Source organism: Cyprinodon tularosa, unplaced genomic scaffold (genome assembly GCF_016077235.1).
Source record: "Cyprinodon tularosa strain WSP-4 unplaced genomic scaffold, ASM1607723v1 ctg327, whole genome shotgun sequence".
NCBI lineage: Eukaryota > Metazoa > Chordata > Actinopteri > Cyprinodontiformes > Cyprinodontidae > Cyprinodon > Cyprinodon tularosa.
Window position 1 is genome coordinate 336,773 of NW_024039038.1, and position 24,009 is coordinate 360,781.

General features: G+C 39.7%; 2 protein-coding genes across 3 annotated transcripts; both read left to right on the forward strand.

Moving 5' to 3' along the window:
- The first annotated feature begins 1,053 nt into the window (after positions 1-1,053).
- On the forward strand, positions 1,054-23,167 carry LOC119788830 (extracellular calcium-sensing receptor-like). The gene is made up of 8 exons (XM_038293485.1): positions 1,054-1,228; positions 1,435-1,558; positions 19,238-19,395; positions 19,499-19,796; positions 19,880-20,671; positions 20,803-21,030; positions 21,177-21,300; positions 22,243-23,167. The coding sequence occupies exons 1-8, from the start codon at positions 1,191-1,193 to the stop codon at positions 23,154-23,156; spliced, it is 2,676 nt and encodes an 891-aa protein (XP_038149413.1). The 5' UTR covers positions 1,054-1,190; the 3' UTR covers positions 23,157-23,167.
- LOC119788829 (extracellular calcium-sensing receptor-like) lies at positions 11,720-19,316 on the forward strand. 2 transcript variants are annotated; one of them, XM_038293483.1, is made up of 6 exons: positions 11,720-11,940; positions 12,036-12,321; positions 12,446-13,270; positions 13,353-13,583; positions 13,744-14,401; positions 19,238-19,316. In XM_038293483.1, the coding sequence occupies exons 1-6, from the start codon at positions 11,735-11,737 to the stop codon at positions 19,240-19,242; spliced, it is 2,211 nt and encodes a 736-aa protein (XP_038149411.1). In that variant the 5' UTR covers positions 11,720-11,734; the 3' UTR covers positions 19,243-19,316. The 2 variants fall into 2 exon arrangements, with proteins under 2 accessions (XP_038149411.1, XP_038149410.1); XM_038293482.1 differs by lacking the exon at positions 19,238-19,316 and having other exon boundaries at positions 13,744-15,180.
- Positions 23,168-24,009: the final 842 nt, after the last annotated feature.

Consider the following 24,009-nt stretch of genomic DNA (forward strand, 5'->3'; position numbering starts at 1 on the left):
ACAAAGCTGAAGATTCAATAAATACTTGTAACAATATGGCAAACTAGAAAGTATCTCTCAACATACTGAATGTTTCTTGGTGTTACTCTTTTTTCTTATAGATAAGTCATTTTGCAACATGTGCTTGCCTCAGCAACAGAAGGCAGTATCCCTCCTTTTTCAGAACTATTCCCAGCGACTATTTCCAGAGCAGAGCACTAGCCAAACTGGTAAAGCACTTTGGATGGACATGGGTTGGGGCAGTAAGAAGTGATAATGATTATGGTAATAATGGGATGGCAACTTTTATTGAAGCTGCAAGTCAGGAGGGGATTTGTGTTGAATACTCTGAAGCCATCTCAAGGACTGGTTCCAGAGAGCATGTCAAGAGGGTGGTCAGAGTTATCCGTAGAGGTACTGCAAGTGTTTTAGTTGCGTTTCTAGCTTATGATGAGATGGATGTTTTGCTTGAAGAAGCTTTGTTTCAAAATCTGACTGAATTACAGTGGGTTGGGAGTGAATCCTGGATTACATCAGCTCATTTGGCGAAAGCAAGGTACTCTGGCATACTAAGTGGATCACTAGGCTTTGCAATAAGAAAGGCAAAAATTCCAGGCCTAGAAGGCTTTCTCTTACAGGTAAACCCTAAGCAGGAACCCCGGAGCAATTTACTGAGAGAGTTCTGGGAAACGAGCTTTGGATGCAGTTTCCAGTCTAATATGCCTGGCACAAAGCTATGTACTGGCTCTGAAAACCTTCAAGATACAAATAATGCTTTCACAGATGTTTCTGAACTACGGATATCCAACAATGTGTATAAAGCTGTGTATGCAGTAGCTTATGCCTTACATAACATGTTGAAATGCGAGCAAAATGACGGAAAAGTAAACTACACTTGTAACTTGAACGATTATATAGCACCAAGACAGGTTAACAATTAATTTCATTTTTGAAATAAACATTTCATGATAGTTTTAGAATTGCTTTAAAATGTATCTTTAAATCTGTTAATTATTTGTAGGTTGTAAAATATCTCCAGGACATACGTTTTACAGTTCAGTCGGGAGAGAAAGTGTTTTTTGATGAAAATGGAGACCCAGCCGCAGTTTATGACCTTGTAAACTGGCAGAGAAATGCTGCAAAAGACATTGTTTTCACAACAGTTGGGATTTATGATGCTTCGCAGCCAAACGGAAAGCAGTTAAGCATGAATGGAAAAAACATCACATGGGCAGCAGAATCCATGGAGGTACCAGCAAAAACATATTCTCCAATTGTCGCTTGGCACAATAGGATAAAAAGTAGTTACTGTTTGTCTGTGTACCAACAGCTTAAGTGATTTATGTTTGCTTGTTTTTTATTTAGTTCATTTATATGGCATCAATTCACAACACATTTCTGCAAACTGATTCTGATGTTTTTGGGGGGTTTTTTTTGCCATCATTGGTGTTGTAGAGGCCACTGTCTGTCTGCAGTCAGAATTGTCCAGCGGGTTTCCGAAAAGCAACCATTAAGGGGAAACCCATATGCTGCTTCTCCTGTCTCCCATGTGCCGCTGGAGAGATCAGCAACACTAGCAGTGAGTAAAATAAATATTTCACTGTTTTCCTACATTTCTAGTATGAAAATAACACAAACCCATTCCAGATCTTGTTTTTTGTGGTTAGATTCTGCAGAGTGTTCACAGTGTCCCCTGGAGTACTGGTCGAATGTCAATCATAGCAAATGTGTTCCAAAGGTGATTGAGTTCCTTTCATATAAGGAGACTATGGGGGCTATCCTAGCTGCCTTCTCGTTATGTGGAGCAAGTTTAACACTTATAATCCTGTGTATCTTTCTATGGTTCCGACACACACCTCTTGTCAAAGCCAGTAATTCTGAGCTAAGCTTCCTGCTACTCTTCTCCCTGACTCTGTGTTTCCTTTGCTCTCTGACTTTCATTGGTCGGCCCACTGAGTGGTCCTGCATGCTTCGACATACAGCTTTTGGCATAGCTTTTGCTCTGTGCATCTCATGTATACTTGCTAAAACTATAACTGTGGTGATGGCCTTTAAAGCTAAAAGACCAGCAAAAACAATCCCTCAGTGTTCAGCGCCTCTTCAGAGAACAAGTGTTCTCGGCTGTACTTTAATTCAAGTGTTGATTTGTGTGATCTGGTTAACTTTTGCCCCACCCTTTCCACATAAGAACACAGTTTATGCCAATGAAAAGATTATTTTAGAGTGTGATTTAGGTTCACCTATAGCCTTTTGGGTTGTTCTAGGGTATATTGGACTTCTGGCTTCACTGTGCTTTGTTCTTGCTTTTCTGTCTCGAAAGTTACCTGATAATTTTAATGAAGCCAAATTCATTACCTTTAGTATGCTGATATTTAGTGCTGTATGGCTCACTTTTATCCCTGCATATGTCAGCTCTCCAGGTAAATTTACTGTAGCTGTAGAGATATTTGCAATCCTAGCTTCAAGCTTTGGACTCCTTTTTTGTATTTTTGCACCAAAATGTTACATTTTACTTCTAAAACCTGAGAGAAATACTAAAAACCATATGATGGGAAGAAAACAGTAACATTAGCTTATTAGGTGTTGAAAAACCGCAGTAGTCAACTTAATGGTCTTCAATTCAGATTCAGAATTATTTCATTTTTTCTTGTTTTTTAGTCAGTGTTATTTTAATAAATGATAATAATAATCCCCAAACACTTGACCTAGATTAGCAATAGCAAATAATGTATTTATCCCTTTTGTTTACTTTATTTACATTCACAAAACATGTCAGATCATGACAACTTACAAAGATAATTTAATCAAATTATCAAGCCAGATTGTTTATCAATTTTCTGATTGACCTGTGTCACTGACTTAACAAAATTTGCTCCTCTCAGTGATCATGTAGTTAAAGTATATATTCCTTTGCATTGTTTCATTAATGTTGCAGCAACTCTTACACCAAGCATGCATCCAGTGATGACAAAATGAAAAAAAAACTACTTTTTAACAAGAAGAAACCTCCAGCAGAATCATGCTCTTTGCAATGATCCATAAATATTTTGTATAATACAGAAGGTGATGGTAAACTGGCTGCATAGGTAGCTCAGTCAAATTAAGAGAGATTTAAGTAAACAAGCTCTTAGCTGCTTTTTTTTTTAGTTCAAAGGATCAAAGAGGGCACATTGTTAGTCACAATAAAAGCTTATCCTATAGCTCTGTCTACTAAACAACGAAAAACAGGCCAGATGCTGTTATCTATAATTCAGGTTGTTGATAGCAGCATTCCAGCTGTTGCATCTCTCCATAATGGTGTCCCAGCTAAACAGAGCTCATGGTCGTAAGCAGCTACCATGACTAGAAAAAAGCTGAGTTTATAAAGTATTCAAAGTTGAAAATAACAAGTTCTGCAAAATTTAGGAGAAATCATCATTGTGTGCCAACAGCCTGGCTCCGGCTATCCTGGTAAGCCACTCTAACCATTGTACAATCTTCATAAAAAATACAACAGTAGCAAATGTAGTCTGAAAAGTAGGCAGGATTTTGCCCTACTGGATTCAAACTGGTAAAGATTCCACAGAAGGGGCTGATTCTAGGAACTAGTAGTAAAGCTGCAAACGGGGAGTGAATTGCTCAGTTAGAAACGCATAAGGAACAATCAGAAATCTGAAGATGGAGAATTATGATTTGGTGCTATATATATATGCGGTAAGGAGTATTTTAAGTTCAATTTAATGGGAAGACATTAAATTGGTAGGCTAAACTGGGAGTTTTTTGTTGTTTTTTTTAACTGCCCTCAGAACTCTTGCAACAATGTTTTGGATAAGTTAATGGCTTTTAACTCCAAATGTGTACACTTCCTGAGTAGCCCAACCTTGACATGACAAATGCAGTGACTAGCCTTTCCGCATGACTGAAAGATTAAAAATAACATGTTTTTATGTTATTAATGGGGAATAATTAGATACCATCCTGATGAAATGACTAAGCAGAGTCCAGTCCACATACAATCACTTCTGTCTAATATGGATTCAAAAGCTGAACATTTAAAAGACATGCCTGTACTACAAAAATGTTTTATGGAAAAATAAGATTTAACCCAGCCTAGGGCTGTTTCCTTAGTTCCTATAGCATGTTCACATAAGTAATAACCGTACAGTGGGAGATATCCCTTTAAGATTCCAGTTTAACAACTTGGTTTCGAATAAAAGGATTTGACATTTTGTGGTATCATAGAAGCTTAATATAATCCTCAAACCATTGAATCTGACTTTGTTTGCTAGGCTATTTATGTCTGGGTTTTGTGTGGCAATTAAAATAATTAAAAAAATAACCTTTAGTTTTTGTTGTGACAGGTATTGAACACTCTGCCAATTTAACATACACTAGCAAGTTCACTATACTGGACCCACAATACAAATCCAATCCCATTTTATTTGTTAAGCACTTGTAAAACAACCACAGTAGACCAAATTGGTGTACAGAAAAATTAAACATAAAACAGTACAGATAAAAGACAAAGCAGCTAAAATAAAACAGAAGAGGCCTGTCTGATGTTCTGAGGAAGGTCATTTCAGACCTTTGGAGCTCCAACAGCGAAAGCGTGGTTCCCTCTTAGCTTCTGCTTAGTTTTAAGTTCTCTCAGGAGCAGCTGACCTTAGAGAGCGAGTAGCTGTATGAGGATGTATAAGCTCAAAGAGGTACGGTGGGGCAAAACCTTTTACTAATACCAATATAGATGATCCAATTTCAGAAGAATATATCGTTTATGTATTTTAGTGCTTAATAGCTACGAAGCTATCCAGTTTTTACATGTTTTTTATTTTTCTTTAAGTAAATTGGTATTGACACCACTGTTGTTCTCAAATGACAAAGACATTTAAATCTTATTGTGACAAAAATAGTTCACAGGTTTTTATATAGCCTCGGTATGATTTCTGTTTCATTAAGATATCTTCCTTTGTGTACTTTTGTAAAGTCACAATTATTGCTAGTGTGCATGTATTTATTTGTTAAATAAAAGCTTATCTATATAAAACTAATATATGGCAGATCTGTACTTCTTGTATTTTTTTACAAAATTTCAAGTCTGATAATACACTAGTATGAATACATTGGTATCTTTTTGTTTTCAGAGCCATGAACTCTAGCTATTTGTTCTTTAAGAAAAACAATAAAACCATGTTTTAAAGTCATTTGTTATAGATATTGTTTATTATTTGTTTCATGCTATGCATGCAACTATCTATATAAATGTCTGTGTGTGTTCTTGTACATGATACACTGTGGGGCCCATTTTCTGAAAAAATAGCAGGTTGTGGGGACCAACTGCTCTTTGTGGGCCTGATGCCTGGATCTAACAATGGGCATTGCTATTTTAGGACCAAGGGTCATGTTTGGGACTAAGATGTTAAGTTTGGTGTAAGGATTACATTAGGGGAAAAATTGGTTAGAAATGAATGGAAATGCCCAACAACAATAGAAAAACATATTATGGGTGGCTTTAGGTGTGTGTTGTAGTTGCAGGGGGATCCTAGTGGTATTTTATAATTGATGGTGCTTTTTTTGTATAAGGATGTTTAAGAAAGCCAATTACCCAAATGAAGTTTAACATCGTTCATTAGCAATCTAAAATTGATTGTAAAATACTGTAACGCCGGTGAGTGTTACAAATAATCAGGCTTAGTTGACTGATTTCATCAGTGTTTAATTATTCTTCAACAACTCCGCTAGGGATGCAGCACAACACTTCAGTAAACCCAACAGCCTTATCACTCAGGGTGAAACTCACATGCCCTCAACACACACCCCCAAAACAGCATGAACTGAGGCAAATATGAACAATAAACAACATGAGCAACATTCAAACAGAATAACAAAGAAATAAACAAGCAAACAACCCAAAACAGTGCCCCATAATGCACCTCTTCGTCCAGCCGCTACATAGCCCCCTCCTAAGGGGTCAGACGTCCCCGGCGACCCCATCAGTCATAACAAAATCATTGAAACGAACAGGAAGTCGGCTCAACCGCGCCGGCCGCCCACTGTCCTCTGCGACGGTCTGGTGCTGTGTTGGCTCCTCAGAAACAGGATCAGTGTCTCTCTGAACAGTCGGTGGGGCAAGGGGGTGGTACGGTGCCAGCCGGTCACGATGCAGTACCACCGCTCGCCGGCGTCCAGGCAGGCGCACCCGGTACACCACATCAGACAGCACACCCACCACCTCTGCAGGTCCCTGCCAGTGGCTGCTCAGCTTGGGACAAACACCCTTCTTCCGAATAGGGCAATACACCCACACTCTGTCTCCATGCTTAAACACCTGTCCCGTGCAGCGTGTGTCGTAGGCCCTCTTTTGTTTTACGCCGGCGCCAGCCTGCGCCTGTCGAGTGAACTCGTGGACCTCCTGAAGGCGGTCCCTCAGCCGGCGGTAGTAGTCCATCTCTGGTCCACCTACAATCTCGGGTTCTGGTGGGGCCCCGAACACCAAATCTACTGGTGTACGGAGCTCTTGCCCAAACATGAGGGCAGCAGGTGTGCACTGACTGGACTCCTGAACTGCAGTGCGGTAGGACCAAAGGACCAAGGGTAGGTGACGGTCCCAGTCTCGTTGGTGAGTGCTTGTTAGAATTGCCAGTTGCGTGGCCAGGGTACGGTTAAACCGCTGTACCAGTCCATCACTCTGAGGATGTAGTGGCGTCGTCCTAGTTTTGTGCACCCCCAGCCGCCGGCACACTTCACCAAACACCTGTGACTCGAAGTTTCGACCCTGGTCACTGTGGAGCTCTGCAGGAACTCCAAATCAGGTGAACATCTGTTCCACCAGCTTCTCCTCAGTGGTTGCTGCGCTTTGGTCCGGCACCGCGTACGCCTCGGGCCACTTTGTGAAATAATCCATGGCCACGAGGATGTAGCGATTACCGGACTCAGTCACTGGAAACGGCCCGAGGATGTCCACTCCCACCCGTTCCATTGGGGCTCCCACCAGGTACTGCTGCAGCGGTGCTCGGGAGCGTTGGGTTGGACCCTTCCGGGCGGTACAATTGTCACAGCAGTGGACGTATAACTCCACATCAGTGCGACAACCAGGCCAATAGAACCGCGCCCTGAGCCGGCGAAGGGTCTTTGTAATCCCGTAATGGCCCGAGGCTGCCAAACCGTGACTCAGTTGGAGGACTTGAGAGCGGAGCACTTGGGGAATCAGCAGCTGAAGGATGTTGGATCCTCGGTCTGGAGCCTGCCACCGCCTGTACAGCAGACCGTCATGAAGCTCAATGTTGTTCCGTTGGGAGTAGTACGATTTCAGCTCTGGGCTGTGAGCTGACACTTCTGGCCACTCCGGTTGTCTGCTCGCTACCAACCAGCTTTTTACATGAGCCAGCGTCCTGTCGGCCTCTTGTAGCTGCTGTAGCTCCATCGGGGACTGCGACTCCAGGCCCTCCACAGCAGAAGCAGCCGCCACAGCTGGCAGTTGGTCTCGTTCCTCCTGGCGGTCACAGTAGCTGCACGTCTTGCAGGGTCGTCAGGAGAGCGCATCAGCGTTGCCATGGTGATGCCCAGCTCGGTGTTGGAGGTCAAAGTCATAACTCTGTAACGTCTCCAACCACCGTGCCACCTGGCCCTCCGGCTGCTTGAAACTTAACAGCCAGGTAAGGGAAGCATGGTCTGTGTGCAGGGTAAAGCGGCTGCCTTGGAGATATGGGCGGAAGTGTTGCACAGCCAAAACAACAGCCAGCAACTCCCTTCATGTGACGCAATAGTTCTGCTCAGCACGGCTGAGGGCACGGCTGAAGTAGGCTACCGCGCACTCCCCATCCTCTCCTCGCTGCGCCAGCACTGCACCTACCCCAGTGTTGCTGACATCGGTGTCCACAATAAAGGGTCGGTGTGGATCCGGATAGGCCAGGACTGGAGCTTCGGTCAGGGCCGTTCGGAGTTGATCAAATGCCGCAGAGCAACTCTCGTCCCAGCGAGGCGGACATGCTGGCGGAGTTGCTCCGGGTTGAGCCCTTGCAGGAACGCGTGGAGTGCTAATTCTTCCTGCGCCCCCACAGGAAAACTCAGGTATCCTCGACGAGCATGTAGCTGGATGTCAGCAGCGAAGGCCCCGAGGCTTTCTCCTTCCCGGCGGCTGCGGCTAACTAACTTCTCTCTTTCCGCTGTCTCAGCTGTATGCCGCCCGAATCGCCGCTCCAGCGCCGTGATGAGTGCGCACACATCATTTTCCTCCTCTGGCGCCAGGTCCAGTAGGACTTGTTGGGCTTCACCCTCCAGAGCGAGAGCCAGGTGTGTGGCGGTTTCCGGATCACTCCAGCCGTTGTGTGCCGCTGCAATTCGAACCTGCCTCAGGTACAGCTCCAGCTGGTTCGTGTCGTCATACTTGGGCAGCTTCACAGCAGTCTTCGTGGCAGTAGGCTGTGAATTGGACTTGGAGCTCTGTTCGCCACCATCTTCAGCCATTTGTGCTGTTTCACGATGAGGCATTCGCAGGCCGCTGGAACCATCTGGGCGACTCGGGGTTCTCCACTGCTCCGCTATCCACGCAGATCTGTGTTGCGCAGATTTTATGAGCTCCTGTGCTCCTCCGTGGATGTTGGCTGGATCCATCATCCCACTTCTGACACCAATGTAACGCCGGTGAGTGTTACAAATAATCAGGCTTAGTTGACTGATTTCATCAATTCATTTCAATTCAGTTTATTTATATAGCGCCAAATTCACAACACATGTCATCTCAAGGCACTTTACAGTTCAACCAGATCATACAGTCAAATTGATACAAAGTTTTCTATCTAAGGAAAACCAGTTGATTGCATTGACTCATTGACTCAAATACAATCCCCCACACTAAGCATGCTTGTAGCGACAGTGGAGAGGAAAAACTCCCTTTTAACAGGAAGAAACCTCCAGCAGAACCAGGCTCAGTGTGAGCGGCCATCTGCTGAGGCCGACTGGGGTTCAAGGAGACAGAAGCAGAGATACAAAAAGCAGCTGTAAAAGGCGGCCCCGTCCAGGAAACACACAGCCAGGCAGACGAGCTCCAAGGCAGCTCCCATGCCAGAGGACGAAGAGAGCACATCCACTCAGTCACGGTCAGAGAAACAGGACCACACTGGAAAACAGGCCGATCTCCAACATCTATTAACAAGGGTGTTGATAGAAGCAGCACAGCTGATGTTTTTTTTTCCAGGATGACGTCACAGCCAAACAGGAACAGACGAGGCAAAGCTACTCTGAGGAAAAGCAGAGAGAGCAGAAGGTTAGAGATTGAACTAACAGATTCTGCAGAATAGGAGAACAGAGAGAGAATGAAGCAGAATGATGAAATGGGGGTCCCTATGTCCTCCAAAAGTCTAAGCCTATAGCAGCATAACTATAGAGATAGCTCAGGATAACCTGAGCCACCCTAACTATAAGCTTTATCAAAAATGAAAGTTTTAAGCCTAGCCTTAAAAGTAGACAGGGTGTCTGCCTCACGGACTAAAACTGGTAGTTGGTTCCACAGGAGAGGAGCCTGATAACTAAAAGATCTGCCTCCCATTCTACTTTTAGAAATTCTAGGAACCACTAGTAAACCTGCAGATTGAGAGCGAAGTGCTCTGTTAGGAACATAAGGAACAATCAGATCTCTGATATAAGATGGAGCTTGGCCATTTAAGGCTTTATATGTGAGAAGAAGGATTTTAAATTCTATTCTTGATTTAACAGGAAGCCAATGAAGAGAAGCCAGGATAGGAGAGATATGATCTCTCTTTTTTATTTTCATTAGAACTCTGGCTGCAGCATTTTGGATCAGCTGAAGGCTTTTAACTACAGTTTGTGGACTTCCTGATAGTAAAGAATTACAATAGTCCAGCCTTGAAGTAACAAATGCATGGACTAGTTTCTCAGCATCACCCCTGGACAGGATATTTCTAATTTTTGCAATGTTCCTCAGATGAAAGAAGGAAATTCTAGAAACCTCTTTGATATGGGATTTAAATGACAGGTCCTGATCAAAAATAACACCAAGATTTTTTACTTTATTATCTGAAATCAGTTTAATCCCATCCAAATGAAGTGACTGGCTAATCAGTTTCTTTTTCAGTGTTTAATTATTCTTCAACAACTCCGCTAGGGATGCAGCACAACACTTCAGTAAACCCAACAGCCTTATCACTCAGTGTGAAACTCACATGCCCTCAACACACACCCCCAAAACAGCATGAACTGAGGCAAATATGAACAATAAACAACATGAGCAACATTCAAACAGAATAACAAAGAAATAAACAAGCAAACAACCCAAAACAGTGCCCCATAATGCACCTCTTCGTCCAGCCGCTACAATACTTTATAGAACTGGTGGCTACCCTTATCCAGTGTACCCAGAGCTAGCTAACACCACTCAAAGGCATTTTTTTTCTGATGTAATATTCCCATGCCACAATATGTCACCTAAAACTATTTGTGTGTTTTGTTGTTCATATATGTACATTCACTCATATGCAAGTATAAAAATGAAATGTTATTCAGAGGTTTACCGTAAGACAAAGCAAAATATCTCAGAGTGAACCAGCTTCCAGATCATAGCATTCTTTTTTTATAATGTTAATGTTTCACATGTTGGTCTAACCCCAGTTAAAATTTTCCATGCTGTATTAACTTATGTTCTTATGAAAATAGTACAAGATAATTCTAGATTTTCCATTTAAAAGTAGCCACAACTGATCCAAAACAAGGACTTTTATGATTTAACATATTGTGATTGCCTTATTTTTTATTACAAATTATTGCCGTTTGCAACAGCACTATTTTAAACAGTCTGGGTTTAAAAAGTGGACCACACTATATATACTTTTTGTCATGTCTCTCCGTTGTCGCAAAAACTTGCCCCCACTTATCTAGACCCACAGCTAGTTTATGATTGTCCCTCTTGCGTTGTGGTGTGGAATAACATAGGGTAGACCACCCTTCAATATTGGGCATAAATCAAAAATATCTACGACAAGCTCACTGCGACACACTGCTGCGGGAAGTATAACCAGCCCTTAACCCTGCATCATACCATTACCAGTACACGCCTAACCCTAATCCCCACCTAAATGTAACCTTAATTCACATCTTAGTCCTAAACCTAAAAAAATGGGCATAATATTGTAAAATAATGTTTGAACACACACACACATAAACATAGACACAGATGTTATGCTTTGTTATCCTTACAGGGATTTTCACTTGACTACTATTTATTTTGCATTCATTTGTGTGCCCTAAACTAACTAAAACTAAATAAACCTAAACTTAATTCACACCTTAGTGCTATACCTAACACCAACCCAAGAAGATAACTTTTTCTCACAGGGACTAGTGGAGTTGTCCTCACAATAACCTGTTAGCCTTCACAAAGTTGCATATTCCTGAATAATTGACCTTACTCTGTCCTGGAAAGATGACAAATACATTTAAATCAATTTGAGAAACATGCATGATATGCTTCTCTTCAGTTCTTTGAAATATGATGATTTTTATACAAACACTACATTTGCAAAACAGAATTATAGAATTGTATTTTTAACAGTATCTTTAAAAAAAAATTGCAGGAGAGCTAATAGGGTACTAGGGTGTGTTTCCCCTGTAGTTGCAAAACAAGCAACGCCATTGGTGGACACCAATAAGATATTCAGAAAAATCATATAAATTCCCTGTTGGTTAATGATGCAAAACTACCATAAAAAGGTCAGACCTTCATTGTGTGATTAGCTTTGCGTGCCAAGGACTCAGGTGAGGAATTATGAGGCTTATTGTGAATCTGTTATTTTTCTTTCTAATGGCTGTGAGAGGGGAAAGCCCTGTGTGTCACCCATATGGCGCAAAAGAGATGTCTCAGTTTTTTAAGGAAGGGGATATCATCATTGGGGGAATTTTCTCCTTCCACCAGAACCCAGTCACTGTCAGTCCAGAACTCACAACCAACCCAGGATCAATCCAGTGTAAAGGGTAAGAGTGTTTAAAAATGTGCCTTTTGTTCTGCTATTTTTTTCTTAACATTAGGCTTTTATTATTGTGTGTTTTAATGTTTTCCTTCTTTTCAGGCTGGAAATGGGTGAGCTGCAGTATGCACACACTATGATGTTTGTGATAGATGAAATTAACAATAGCACTGAGCTGCTGCCCGATGTGAAACTTGGTTATAGGATATTTGACTCTTGCCCCAGTGTACCCCTGTCTATCAGGTCATCACTGAATCTAATGAATCTATACGAAAACAAAAAAAAGACATGCATGAGTTTCTCCAGTGTGTGCGCTGTCATTGGTGACACCACTTCTACATCTACAATAGGGATAGCACGTACACTGGGACCCTTCAACATTCCTCTGGTGAGTGATTGGGTGTTTTATTCATTTTGAGTAAAAACTTTAAAAAGAATATACGAAAAGATAATTAGTTCAACATAAATAGTTGAAGTGTGATATTTTTCAGGCCATTTTTTTTTCTTTTCAGATCAGTCATTCAGCCACCTGTGCATGTCTTAGTGACAGGAAAATCTATCCATCTTTCTTTCGAACCATACCAAGTGACATTCATCAAAGCAAAGCACTTGCAAAGCTTGTTAAACATTTCGGGTGGACTTGGGTAGGAGCAGTTCGAACTAACAATGATTATGGAAATGGTGGCATGTCCACCTTCCTGGAAGCAGCAACAAAGGAAGGTGTATGTGTGGAGTATTCAGTAGCTATTTACAGAACTGATCCCAGAAAGTCTTTTCTAGAAGTGGTGGAAATTATTAGAAAATCCACTTCTAAGGTTATAGTTGCCTTTGCTGATGCTACAGATCTTGATATACTTATGAAAGAGCTTTATGCTCAGAATGTGACAGGTCTTCAGTGGGTAGGAAGTGAAGGATGGATTACTTATCGTTATTTTGCCTCTCAGGAAAACTATGCTGTGGTTCAGGGGGCAGTGGGCTTTGCAGCACTGAATGCTCATATTCCTGGACTTCAAGAGTTTCTCCTCAACAGCAGACCATCCACCACACCAGGAAATCAGGGACTTGTTGAGTTGTGGGAAGATATATTTCACTGCACCTTGTCACCGGAAAGAGTTAATTACCCAGATGATGGTGTTAAAGTCTGCAGTGGAACAGAGAGTTTGCGGGATGTTAAGATACGATTTACTGATGTTACAGATGCAAGCCTGATGAATAATGTCTACAAAGCCGTATATGCTATTGCTCATGCCTTGAGCATGCTATTCGATTGCAAAGACAGACATGGGCCTTTTCAGAACAACACATGTGCTGACAGGAAAAATATTCAGCCATGGCAGGTAAATGTTGTTAAAAAAAACAAACAATGGGACTAAATCACAACTGCTAATCTTAAAATACTCCCACACTGTTTCCCTTTAGGTGTTACACTATCTAACACAGGTAAATTTCACAACTAAGAATGGTGAAGATGTTTTCTTTGATGAGTCGGGTGACCCTGTAGCACGTTACGCATTAGTAAACTGGCAGTTGGATAACACAGGGTACATACAGTTTAAAACTATTGGTTTTTACGATGCCTCCTGGCCTGAAGGTCAGCAATTTGAGATGAAAACCGGAGTGAGAGCTATCTGGGCAGGAGAAAGTCCTGAGGTGAGTCCATTTAGATTCTCTTGTCAATATAAAGTTTCTTTGCTTTAACTTGACATTAATTGGACTGTTTAAAAAAGGGAAAAATATTGTGTAATTTGTTTTCATGCTAAACATAATAAGTGTGAACAAATGTGCTCTGAATTGTGTCTCTGTGATTTAGGTACCACGTTCCATTTGCAGTGACAGCTGTTTACCAGGTACTCGTCGGGCAGTCATTAAAGGCAAACCAGTCTGCTGCTTTGACTGTATCCCATGTGCTGAGGGGGAGTTCAGCAACAGTACAAGTGAGGCAGCAGGATATGTAGCCTTTACCTTGGTGCTCATTGTGTTTCTGCTGGGCAAAATTACTACCAGCTCACTGTTGGTTTATTTGAAAAAGTGTTCTCTGTGCAGCCTAAATGTACTTATTCTTTCAGATGCTGTAAAATGTGAAAAATGCCCTCCTGAGTACAATTCCAATGAAGAGAAGAACCAGTGTTACTTAAAACCGATTGAGTTCCTCACATTTACAGAAATAATGGGTATAATGTTGGTCACTGTTTCTGTCCTTGGTGCATTTTCAACTGTGACTGTAAGCCTGATATTTTTCTACCAAAGACATACGGCAATTGTTAGAGCCAATAACTCTGAGCTAAGTTTCCTGCTGCTGTTCTCCTTAACTTTGTGTTTCCTGTGCTCTCTGACTTTTATCGATCGGCCGTCTGATTGGTCCTGCATGCTACGGCACACAGCCTTCGGCATTACGTTTGTCCTATGTGTGTCCTGTATTCTCGGAAAAACAACTGTGGTGTTGTTGGCCTTTCAGGCTACAGTTCCAGGTAATAATGTGGTAAAATGTTTTGGGCCTTTACAGCAGAGACTAAGCGTTTTAGCTCTTACTCTTCTACAGGTTTTGATTTGTGTAATATGGCTAGTAATCAACCCCCCCTATCCATTCAAAAACACAAAATATTACAGGGAGAAGATCATACTAGAATGTGCACTTGGGTCATCTTTAGGCTTCTGGGCTGTATTGGGGTATATAGGGATTTTGGCCATGTTATGCTTTGGATTGGCCTTTTTAGCAAGAAAGCTCCCTGACAATTTTAATGAAGCTCGATTTATCACTTTTAGCATGCTAATATTCTGTGCTGTGTGGATCACTTTTATCCCAGCTTATGTAAGCTCTCCTGGAAAATTAAGTGTTGCTGTGGAAATATTTGCAATTTTGGCTTCGAGTTATGGACTGCTGTTTTGTATTTTTTTGCCAAAGTGTTACATAATTTTATTTAAACCCCAATACAACACAAAAACACATTTGATGAGTAAAAGGGCACGGAAGGCTCTTTAATATATTTCTTAAAAAAATAAATTAATTAAAAATCACACAATTGTTTCTCTTAAAGCTTAAAATATTAAAGTTTAAGTCAAGTTCTGAACCCCTTATTCTTTTACTAAAACTATTTGTGTGTTCTTGTACATAAAAATTGATCATCAACAAGACCCATAAATTTGGTACTCCAACTTGGAAAGTAAAGGATCACAAAGCTTTCTGAGATGAGTATATTTATGCATAATCTATTTTATTTGCATAGCTATTTTTTACACATTAATGAAAAGTCACACTTAAGGAAATATGTCATTGCTGTCATTGTGTGTTATTATAGTATTTTTTTTTTTTTTTTCTTAGTCAAAGGCTACATTCACATAGCAGGTGGTGATGATTATATCCAACTTTGTGCTGATATTCGACTTTTATTTTTATTTTGCATGTGGCATAAAGATTATTTTGAATTAACCCCAAAGTGATTGGCATGTGCAGCAGTATAGAGGTCCCACAGTAAAAGAGTAGAAAATAATGCATGTGACTGTTAAGGTGCATTCAGACCAGACGTGGTGTCTGGGGTTATTATTGCGCTGCTTGATTTTTGCAAGTAAAACCTGTTGATGCTGATTTGCTTATTTTATTCCAAGACAGAATAATTTTTTATCTCAGCCAATAAATGTTAGTGCTCTGGTCGTATAAGAATATAAAGCTATTGCATAACATATTACATTAATGGCCTGGTACTGAATATAATGGTGCATTCAGACAGCTTAAAGTGAAGGTGATGACTTCCACAAATCCCGCAGTTGGTTCACCACGCTACATTTCAGATGCACAGTGTTTACACCCTGGATGCATCATCAGAGAGGAGGAGCTTCAGCTGCGTAAAGTTGACTCTCCACTGATGGGGAAAACATTCAGCAAATAGACTCACTGGTTGTTGGTTCTTTAGTGCAGGTTTGTGCATTTAAAATGCTCATTTGGAAAATAAAAAAAAAAAAAAAAAAAAAAGGTCATGTGTGCTACTATTGTTTCAGAGATATTCAATATTATTAGGCTTTTTAACATTGTTCAAGCTTCACCTACAGCCGTCCCTCATTGGCTTCCATGTCGTGATTTCATAGACAAGTTCAGCTCATTTCAACTTCAGTGATCCCAGCTCTGCTCTCTCCATGTGGTGCTGCTGTTTGACAACACCTCAGCTGTATCTAGTAGCAAGAGGGGACAGTGGAGCAGTAAACACTCTCACTGCATGGAGTTCAGCTTCACCTCCCCTTACCACACAGTTTGTATAGGAATTTTATGTGAATCTACCGCTGGGGCTATTCACACCACCTCCTGTATGGACACATCATAACAGTGGGCATGTTTACCTTATTTAGTGGGTGGAATGAAGGTTTAATATTTAATAATTCATCAGTCTCCCAGATAATTCAGTTTGGATCCGTCGTTACCTTTGGCAACCCATTTCCTGTCCTTGCTGTCGGCATTTCACAATAAAAGTACAGGTGAAACTTAACTTCAAGTACTGCTGCCTAATTGTTCTCTATGCACAACTTTTAAATGGCCTTGGAGGTACCATCATTTTTTTGAAAATCAGCACAAGCGCTGAAAAAGTAAATCACTTTGGTTCTGCATTTGAATGTTAGTTGGATTCGGAGATACTTCCTTGTAAATCTACCAGTGCAGAGTACCACTGCTACGGAGTAGGCAGTGACAGACTGTGGTCTGTGCTGAGGGTAAGGGAGGACAACCAATAATCTTCTAATGCTAATTTAAAACATATTTTTTAAAACCACCAAGAAACCTCTTCAGAACATTCCTTATTTCTAACTTTGTTAAAATTATTTCCTCTTTCTTTCAAATGAAAAAAGCTTTACCTCAGCTGCAGTTCTTTAGCCTAATGTATGTCATAACTGCAACCAGTCCCTGAAGGGTTGCCATGATGCAATTACATTGCATTTTTTATTTTATTTTATTTTTCTACTTGCTTTGATTTTGTTTTATTTTCATATATTTTAATCATGTAAAGCACTTTGCATTGTCTTTGTACTGAATTGTGCTATACAAATAAATTTGCCTTGCCTTACATAGAAAAGTTCTGATTTTTCATGTTCAGTGATCACCGCTTCCCCCTCTCGATGCGGTGCCTCAGTTCTATCAAGTAGTACAAGGTGTGAGCCTAAGAGTGAAAGCCACCACCATGTGGGATTCACCACTGGCTGCTTCCCGGCGCTTCCCTTTGCAAGTCACATAGGGATAGTATGTAAATTCACCACCCTGGCCATGGACACTACATCCAGTCTGAATGCACCTTTTCAAGAAGTGCTCAATAAATTTAAAATTAATGAATGGTGGATGTTGGTGTCTCTTTGAAATTTTCAAACTGTTGAGCAACAGAATCAATATTGTATCCAAGTTGTGTAATGATTAGTTGAGGACACAAATGCAGTTACAGAGCAGAAAATTGTGTTTGTGTTTTTTTTTTATAAAGAATTCAAAGCTCTTACAGTGCAAGAACTACAGAATATGAAAGAGCCAGACAAAAACAAAACATAAATGTAAACGACACGTAAACCATTGAGAGGAACACAGGATAAGGTATAGAGAACAAACATTAGGAATCAGCAATGAGTGGAAGAATCAGAGGGTCTTAAATTTTGGCGAGGAGATTGCTGAACAATGAATGCAATAATTAAGTAACTGGGAGCAGGTGTATCACGGAATACAGCAGGGATCCGTTTCAATAAGCAGGTTTAACAAACTCAGATTCAAATTCTCAACTCTAAATTCATCTATCCTAATGCCGGGAACACTGAGTTTTTTGTTTCACAACAGCTTCTATAAATGAATCAAATCTAATTAGGTCCACTTAGAATTGAGCATGTACGCAACAAGTATAAAAAGCCATTATAAGTGAAGCCCTGATTTGATGATTCACCATGGCCCAATCCCAAATCGCCACTAAGCACTAACCCTTCGTCACTACAAGTGAAGTCTCACTCACAGCTGTGGAAGGTGCCGTGATTTTAGGTGGAGGGGGATCCCAACTCCCAAAAGGCAAAACCCCAGAAAAAGGGGCCCAGTCCCTGAGGGGCCCCATCCCAGGGGCCATAGAAACAGGGAGCCCATGGGATGCACTGGCAGCTGGTCATGCCCAAGGTCAATCCATAAAAGAGCACACTGAGCAGGGTCCAAGGGCACACCAACCTTCACTTGGGATCTGACAGGGCCAGGAGGCCCAAGCCTGGCCCTGCAGCCACCATGACCCCACACCTATGCCTGACCCAACCTAAGAGCGCCGACCAAACTGACCCTCAGCAGCCTCACAGACACACACACACATCTTTACACATACTGTATTCCTCATACAAAACGGACTAGATCGGCCATTCTCAGCCAATAGACCGAGAAGGTTGCCTTAAAGGCAAACCCCCCCTGTCCCGTCCAGGCTTCCAATGGAGGACCAACTCTGAGAACCAAGAGAGGCCTAAGCCCCCCCGCCAAGTAGAAGCGTCCCACCCAGTGGTGGCAGTAGGGGACCAGAACCAATCCTAGAGCTGCACCATCCTAAGCAACGGCCGATCCCACCATCTTGCCCCCCCACATGTGGAGGTCTAACTCATCCCTGTATTCAGCCAGCTTTCAGAACACATACTGTATCACAGACTGCTATACTTGAGTTCTTTGTAGAATTTGCTTAAAATTAAAGCAATTACCAATTGTTGTCAAAGGTGTTTGTTTGCAAGTTAATGAAGACATAAGGATAATTGAGGATTTGAATGAGAAACAAGTGGATAAAATGCAAGAACTGAGAAGTAAAAAGAAAAAAAATATTAAAACACCAAGTAATTAAAGACAGGACAAAGGCTAATATGAAGCTTAAAACTAAGTCACTTGCATCTGTGACCCTACAACTAAAAGCGATTAATTTATACTATAGCAATGACATATAGCTCTGAAAATGTTATTGGATACATAAATGTGTTAATAGAAAATGCTTTTTTTTTAAATGTAGCCTGATTAGAATTTGATTTTAAAGAAAATAGTTAATAATAAAAATAGTTTTACCCTATTACAAATATTTAATTGGTTTTACATTAACTAAACAATTTAACATTCCTCCTCCCCTTTTTTCACCGTGTAGACCCACAGGGAGAAAGTATCACTTTCCCTCATTTATGAACTGATCAGTAAGTCATAAATGGCCTTTGAAATATCAAATTAAATGAAGGCTTATGAAATGCCTCCTAGTAATCTGGATTCTGCAGAGACAGCATTCATGCAGAGGTTTCCTGAGTTGGGGTATGCATTGTTACAATTGTTGATACTGGTCTCTTTCTCGCAGACTGAGGAGCCATTCTGCAGGCAGCAAGGAGATCAGGAGACCCCTCAACTATACAAAGATGGTGACATAAACCTGGGAGGAATCTTCTATTTTCATAGTAGCTGGAAGAATGAGCAATACTCTTATAAACAAAAACCCTTGGCACTGCAATGCATAAGGTAAATTTTATCTAATACATTTTTAAATGTTTACAATGTATAATTTTACTGTCTCTATATCAGAGGCAAATATTACAACTACATTAATGCTTTTACAATCAAGTTTGAATTTCAGAGAAATCCAATTTGCTCAGACCATGCTTTTTGCAATTGAGGAGATAAATAACAAAACAGACTTACTGCCAGGTATTTCTCTTGGATACAGCATATATGATACTTGTGGTTCCATTCCCAGAAGCATAAAAGTTGCACTTGCCTTGAACAATGGTAATGAAAGTCTATCTTCAAATTCTGACAAACCATGTACGAAACCTGTACAAGTGCAAGCCATAGTGGGAGAAACTTCTTCCTCTCCTAGCACTGCCATAGCTACTGTCATTGGACCATTTCATATACCACTGGTGAGTAAAACTGGTAAAAAGAAAATTCAGTATTAGATAAAAAAAATATTATGTAGTACTTTATTTTGCATAATTTCTTTTAGATCAGCCACTTTGCCACATGTGCTTGCCTCAGTGATAAAACCAAGTATCCATCATTTCTTAGAACGGTACCCAGTGACTATTATCAGAGTAGAGCTCTGGCTCACTTAGTCAAACATTTCGGTTGGACTTGGGTTGGAGCTGTTAGAACCAATGATGATTACGGCAACAATGGCATGGCTATATTCAAGGAAACTGCAGAACAGCTGGGCATTTGTCTGGAATATTCTGTTTCTTTCTTTAGAACAGATTCAACAGAAAAAATGCAAAAAGTAATCAATACCATAAAGGCTTCAACTTCAAAAGTGATAATTGCCTTTGTTGCTCATTTGGATATGGAAGTACTTATACATGAGTTGTCTAACCACAATTTGACTGGGTACCAGTGGGTGGGAAGTGAAGGTTGGATCTCTGATTCTCAGTTTGCAACAGTGGATAAGAATCACATCCTGGATGGAGCGATTGGCGTTTCTATCCCTAAAGCACATGTGAGTGGTCTCAGGGAGTTCATGTTTGATGTGAGGCCACTCAAATCTTTAAATAATGACTTTTATATTGAGTTCTGGGAGACATTGTTTAACTGCAAGTTCAAGAGAGAGAAATCAGATGAAAAATATAAACAATGTACTGGACATGAGGATCTGACTGGAATGGAAAACAGCTTCACTGACATGTCACTGATGCCCATTTTTAACAATGTATATAAAGGAGTGTATGCAGTGGCCCATGCTTTGCATAATATTCTTGGGTGTGACAAAACATGCAACAAACAAGTGCAGCTAGACCCATTCATGGTGAGCGTAACAGCAATGTATCAGTTTTTACATTGAAATACAGCATCGTAAACTCAAGCAGGTAGAAATAATGCAATGCAGTATACTCAAGCCATTATACATATTTTATGTTTACCGTTAACATTTCTTAGATTTTGCAGGTCATTCGAAATATTCACTTCAAAACAAAGGAAGGAGAAGAGGTTTACTTTAATGAGGATGGAGATCCTATTGCAAAGTATGAAATCATGCATTGGCAGCCAAGAGAAAATGGAACTTTGGACTTTGTCACAGTTGGCATTTATGATGCATCTTTACAATTTAACAAACAGCTAAGTCTTCAAAATAAGGGCTTACTTTGGGCGCAGGGCTCTTCGAAGGTAAAAAGTTTTACAGCAATTAACTGGATTATTTTTCAGTGTTTAAAGTATACATTGTGATTAGATTGTATTTTACTTTGACATATTAAAGTAATCTTAAATACCTGTGAGAAACCTGTATAACTTTGTTAAGGCTGCTTTTGCAGGTGCCTGTGTCAGTTTGCAGTGAGAAGTGTCCTCCAGGAACACGCAAAGTTCTGCAGAAAGGAAAGCCTGTTTGCTGCCATGATTGTATAAGATGTGCTGATGGAGAAATTAGCAACATTACAGGTATAGATAATCCTATTTTGAAAATTTCAAGATCTTATTTATTAACAAAATAATTTCCAATCAATTTTTGTGGATTCAGTCAAAGTGTAACAAAATAAGTGAGACCTACTACTTTCCTCCAAAAATATAAATGCATTACATTTGCCCACATACCTTGACCTTAAAAAAAAATAAAATAAATTATATATATATATATATATATATATATATATATATATATATATATATATATATATATATATATATATACTTTCACTACACATTTCATCCTCTCAGTATGAATATTGTTGATATGTTGATAATAATAGTGTGACTTGTGAAGGTCTACAATTCTAAATTAATTTTAACAAGGTTTTATCTTAAAAATCATGATTTATAGTGTGTGGTATTATACAAATATTTCTGCTTTGTGATATGTTTTTTATTTTTAGTATACTTGCTGAGTCAAATCCCCATTCAAACTAAAACTATTTACACATACCACAGAGGTGGTTGCAGTAATATTCAATAAATTGAGTCGGGCTCCAATGGAGTATATATGTCAGATTAAAGTCCCTCTTGATAATGGTAAATTTACAGAATTTGGCTCGCTTCTAGTCAAATTGGCCACTTAGACACTCAAGGACCGCATTTAAGTAATTACATTTACAAGTGCAACAAACAGCAATATCCATGATATTTATTGTAGTATACATGAGCTGACAAAAAAAAGAACAGCTATGTAAGAAGAAAACTGGTTAAAAATTGTAAACTAAAACCAAAATTAAAATATGTTATACATTTATGTTGAGAAAAAGTAAGACATTAAGAAATGTTTTTAAAAAAGTGAGGTTTTCCTAAATATCTTTTGTTTTGTTTTCATAATTTCATTAATAAGCATTGGCCTTTGCATCAATAAAAACCACAGCACTAATGCCATCTTAAATTTTAAAACATTTCCAGATGCTGTCACCTGTGTGAAATGCCCCCCTGAACTTTGGCCAAACAAGAGAAGAGATGCCTGTTTAAAGAAGGAAGCAGTTTTTTTATCATATGATGAAATTATGGGAATACTCCTCACTACCGCAGCTTTATTTGGAACATGTATAACAGCTATTGTGATATTCATTTTTTTCAGATACAGAAAAACTCCTCTCGTCAGAGCAAACAACTCTGAGCTGAGCTTTCTCCTTCTTTTGTCCTTGACCCTGTGCTTCCTTTGCTCTTTAACATTTATTGGGCAGCCTTCTAAGTGGTCCTGCATGCTGCGTCACACAGCGTTCGGCATCATCTTTGTGCTCTGTCTCTCTTGTGTTCTGGGGAAAACAATGGTAGTTTTAATGGCATTTAAAGCTACACTTCCTGGTCAAAATATGATAAAATGGTTTGGGCCTGCACAGCAGAGATTAAGTGTTCTGGGTTTCACTCTTGTACAAGTTATCATTTGCATCCTTTGGTTAGCGAATTCTCCCCCTTTTCCACACAAAAACCTTGGAGAATTTAAAGACAAAATTATTTTAGAATGTGCTCTGGGCTCAGCTGTAGGTTTTTGGTCAGTGCTAGGGTACATTGGACTTCTTGCTTTGTTGTGTTTTATTTTTGCTTTTTTAGCTCGGAAGCTGCCTGATAATTTTAACGAAGCCAAATTTATCACCTTCAGCATGCTGATATTCTGTGCCGTATGGATAACTTTTATTCCGGCGTATGTCAGTTCACCTGGAAATTTAAACGTAGCTGTAGAAATCTTTGCTATCCTTGCTTCCACTTTTGGGCTGTTAATTTGCATTTTTATTCCAAAATGTTATATTATGTTACTGAAACCACAGCAAAATACAAAAAAGCACATAATGGGGAAAGTGCCACCTAAGTCCCTCTAAAGAGTAAATTATTTGATTGCAAAAAGATTAAAACTCTCTGTATGCAAATGTGTTCATTTTTCATGTGGCTACCTTTGCATTATCATGTCGTGTTATTATTAATAAATTGCTTGAAATCATATGTATAAGACTGATGTTTTTTATGAATTTTTTCATATTAGAAATTATCTCTGGTGTGTAGCATTAAAGGAGTGTTCAACTTCTTTGCTTGTAAGAATTTCTAAAGGCAAAAATGCAAGTGGGTAGGATTCCATTTCTGCCTTCGTCGCATTGGGTCATGGACCAAAAGAAACACATGTCTGAATTAAGATAATTATTAAGGGTATTAATAAGGGTATTGGGGTATTTTTTTCGCTCAATAAGCACTGATAATATGAAATTATATTACAATTTGAATGATAAATATTTAAAACTGTGAATGATTTCTTCATTTAACGAATATTTTTAGTCTTTGATTAAAAGCTGTATACTACGTGAAATTAAAAAGTCAAAAGCTAAGCTAACCAATTTATTATTTTTATATCACAAATTTCCACAGTGCTGAGTAAAAAGCTGCCGGAGAAATAATAGTTCATAATTAGCTAAATGTCCGAACTTCCACACATTCCATCTATAGCATTATTTTTTGTTGTTATTTGTGAATATGATTATTTACATGTAGCTGTCATTGCACACAGAGGTTATGATAGATACATAGTCATTCTGTCACTATAGCCTCTCTTCCACTGAAAACCCTGGGATTTAAAGTCAAAGGGGTTGTTTTTTTAAGAATATGATTCATTTGAAATAACCACTAAAGAATTATTCACTTATTTATTGTTTTTAATGACAATAATGTAAATCTCAGATATCT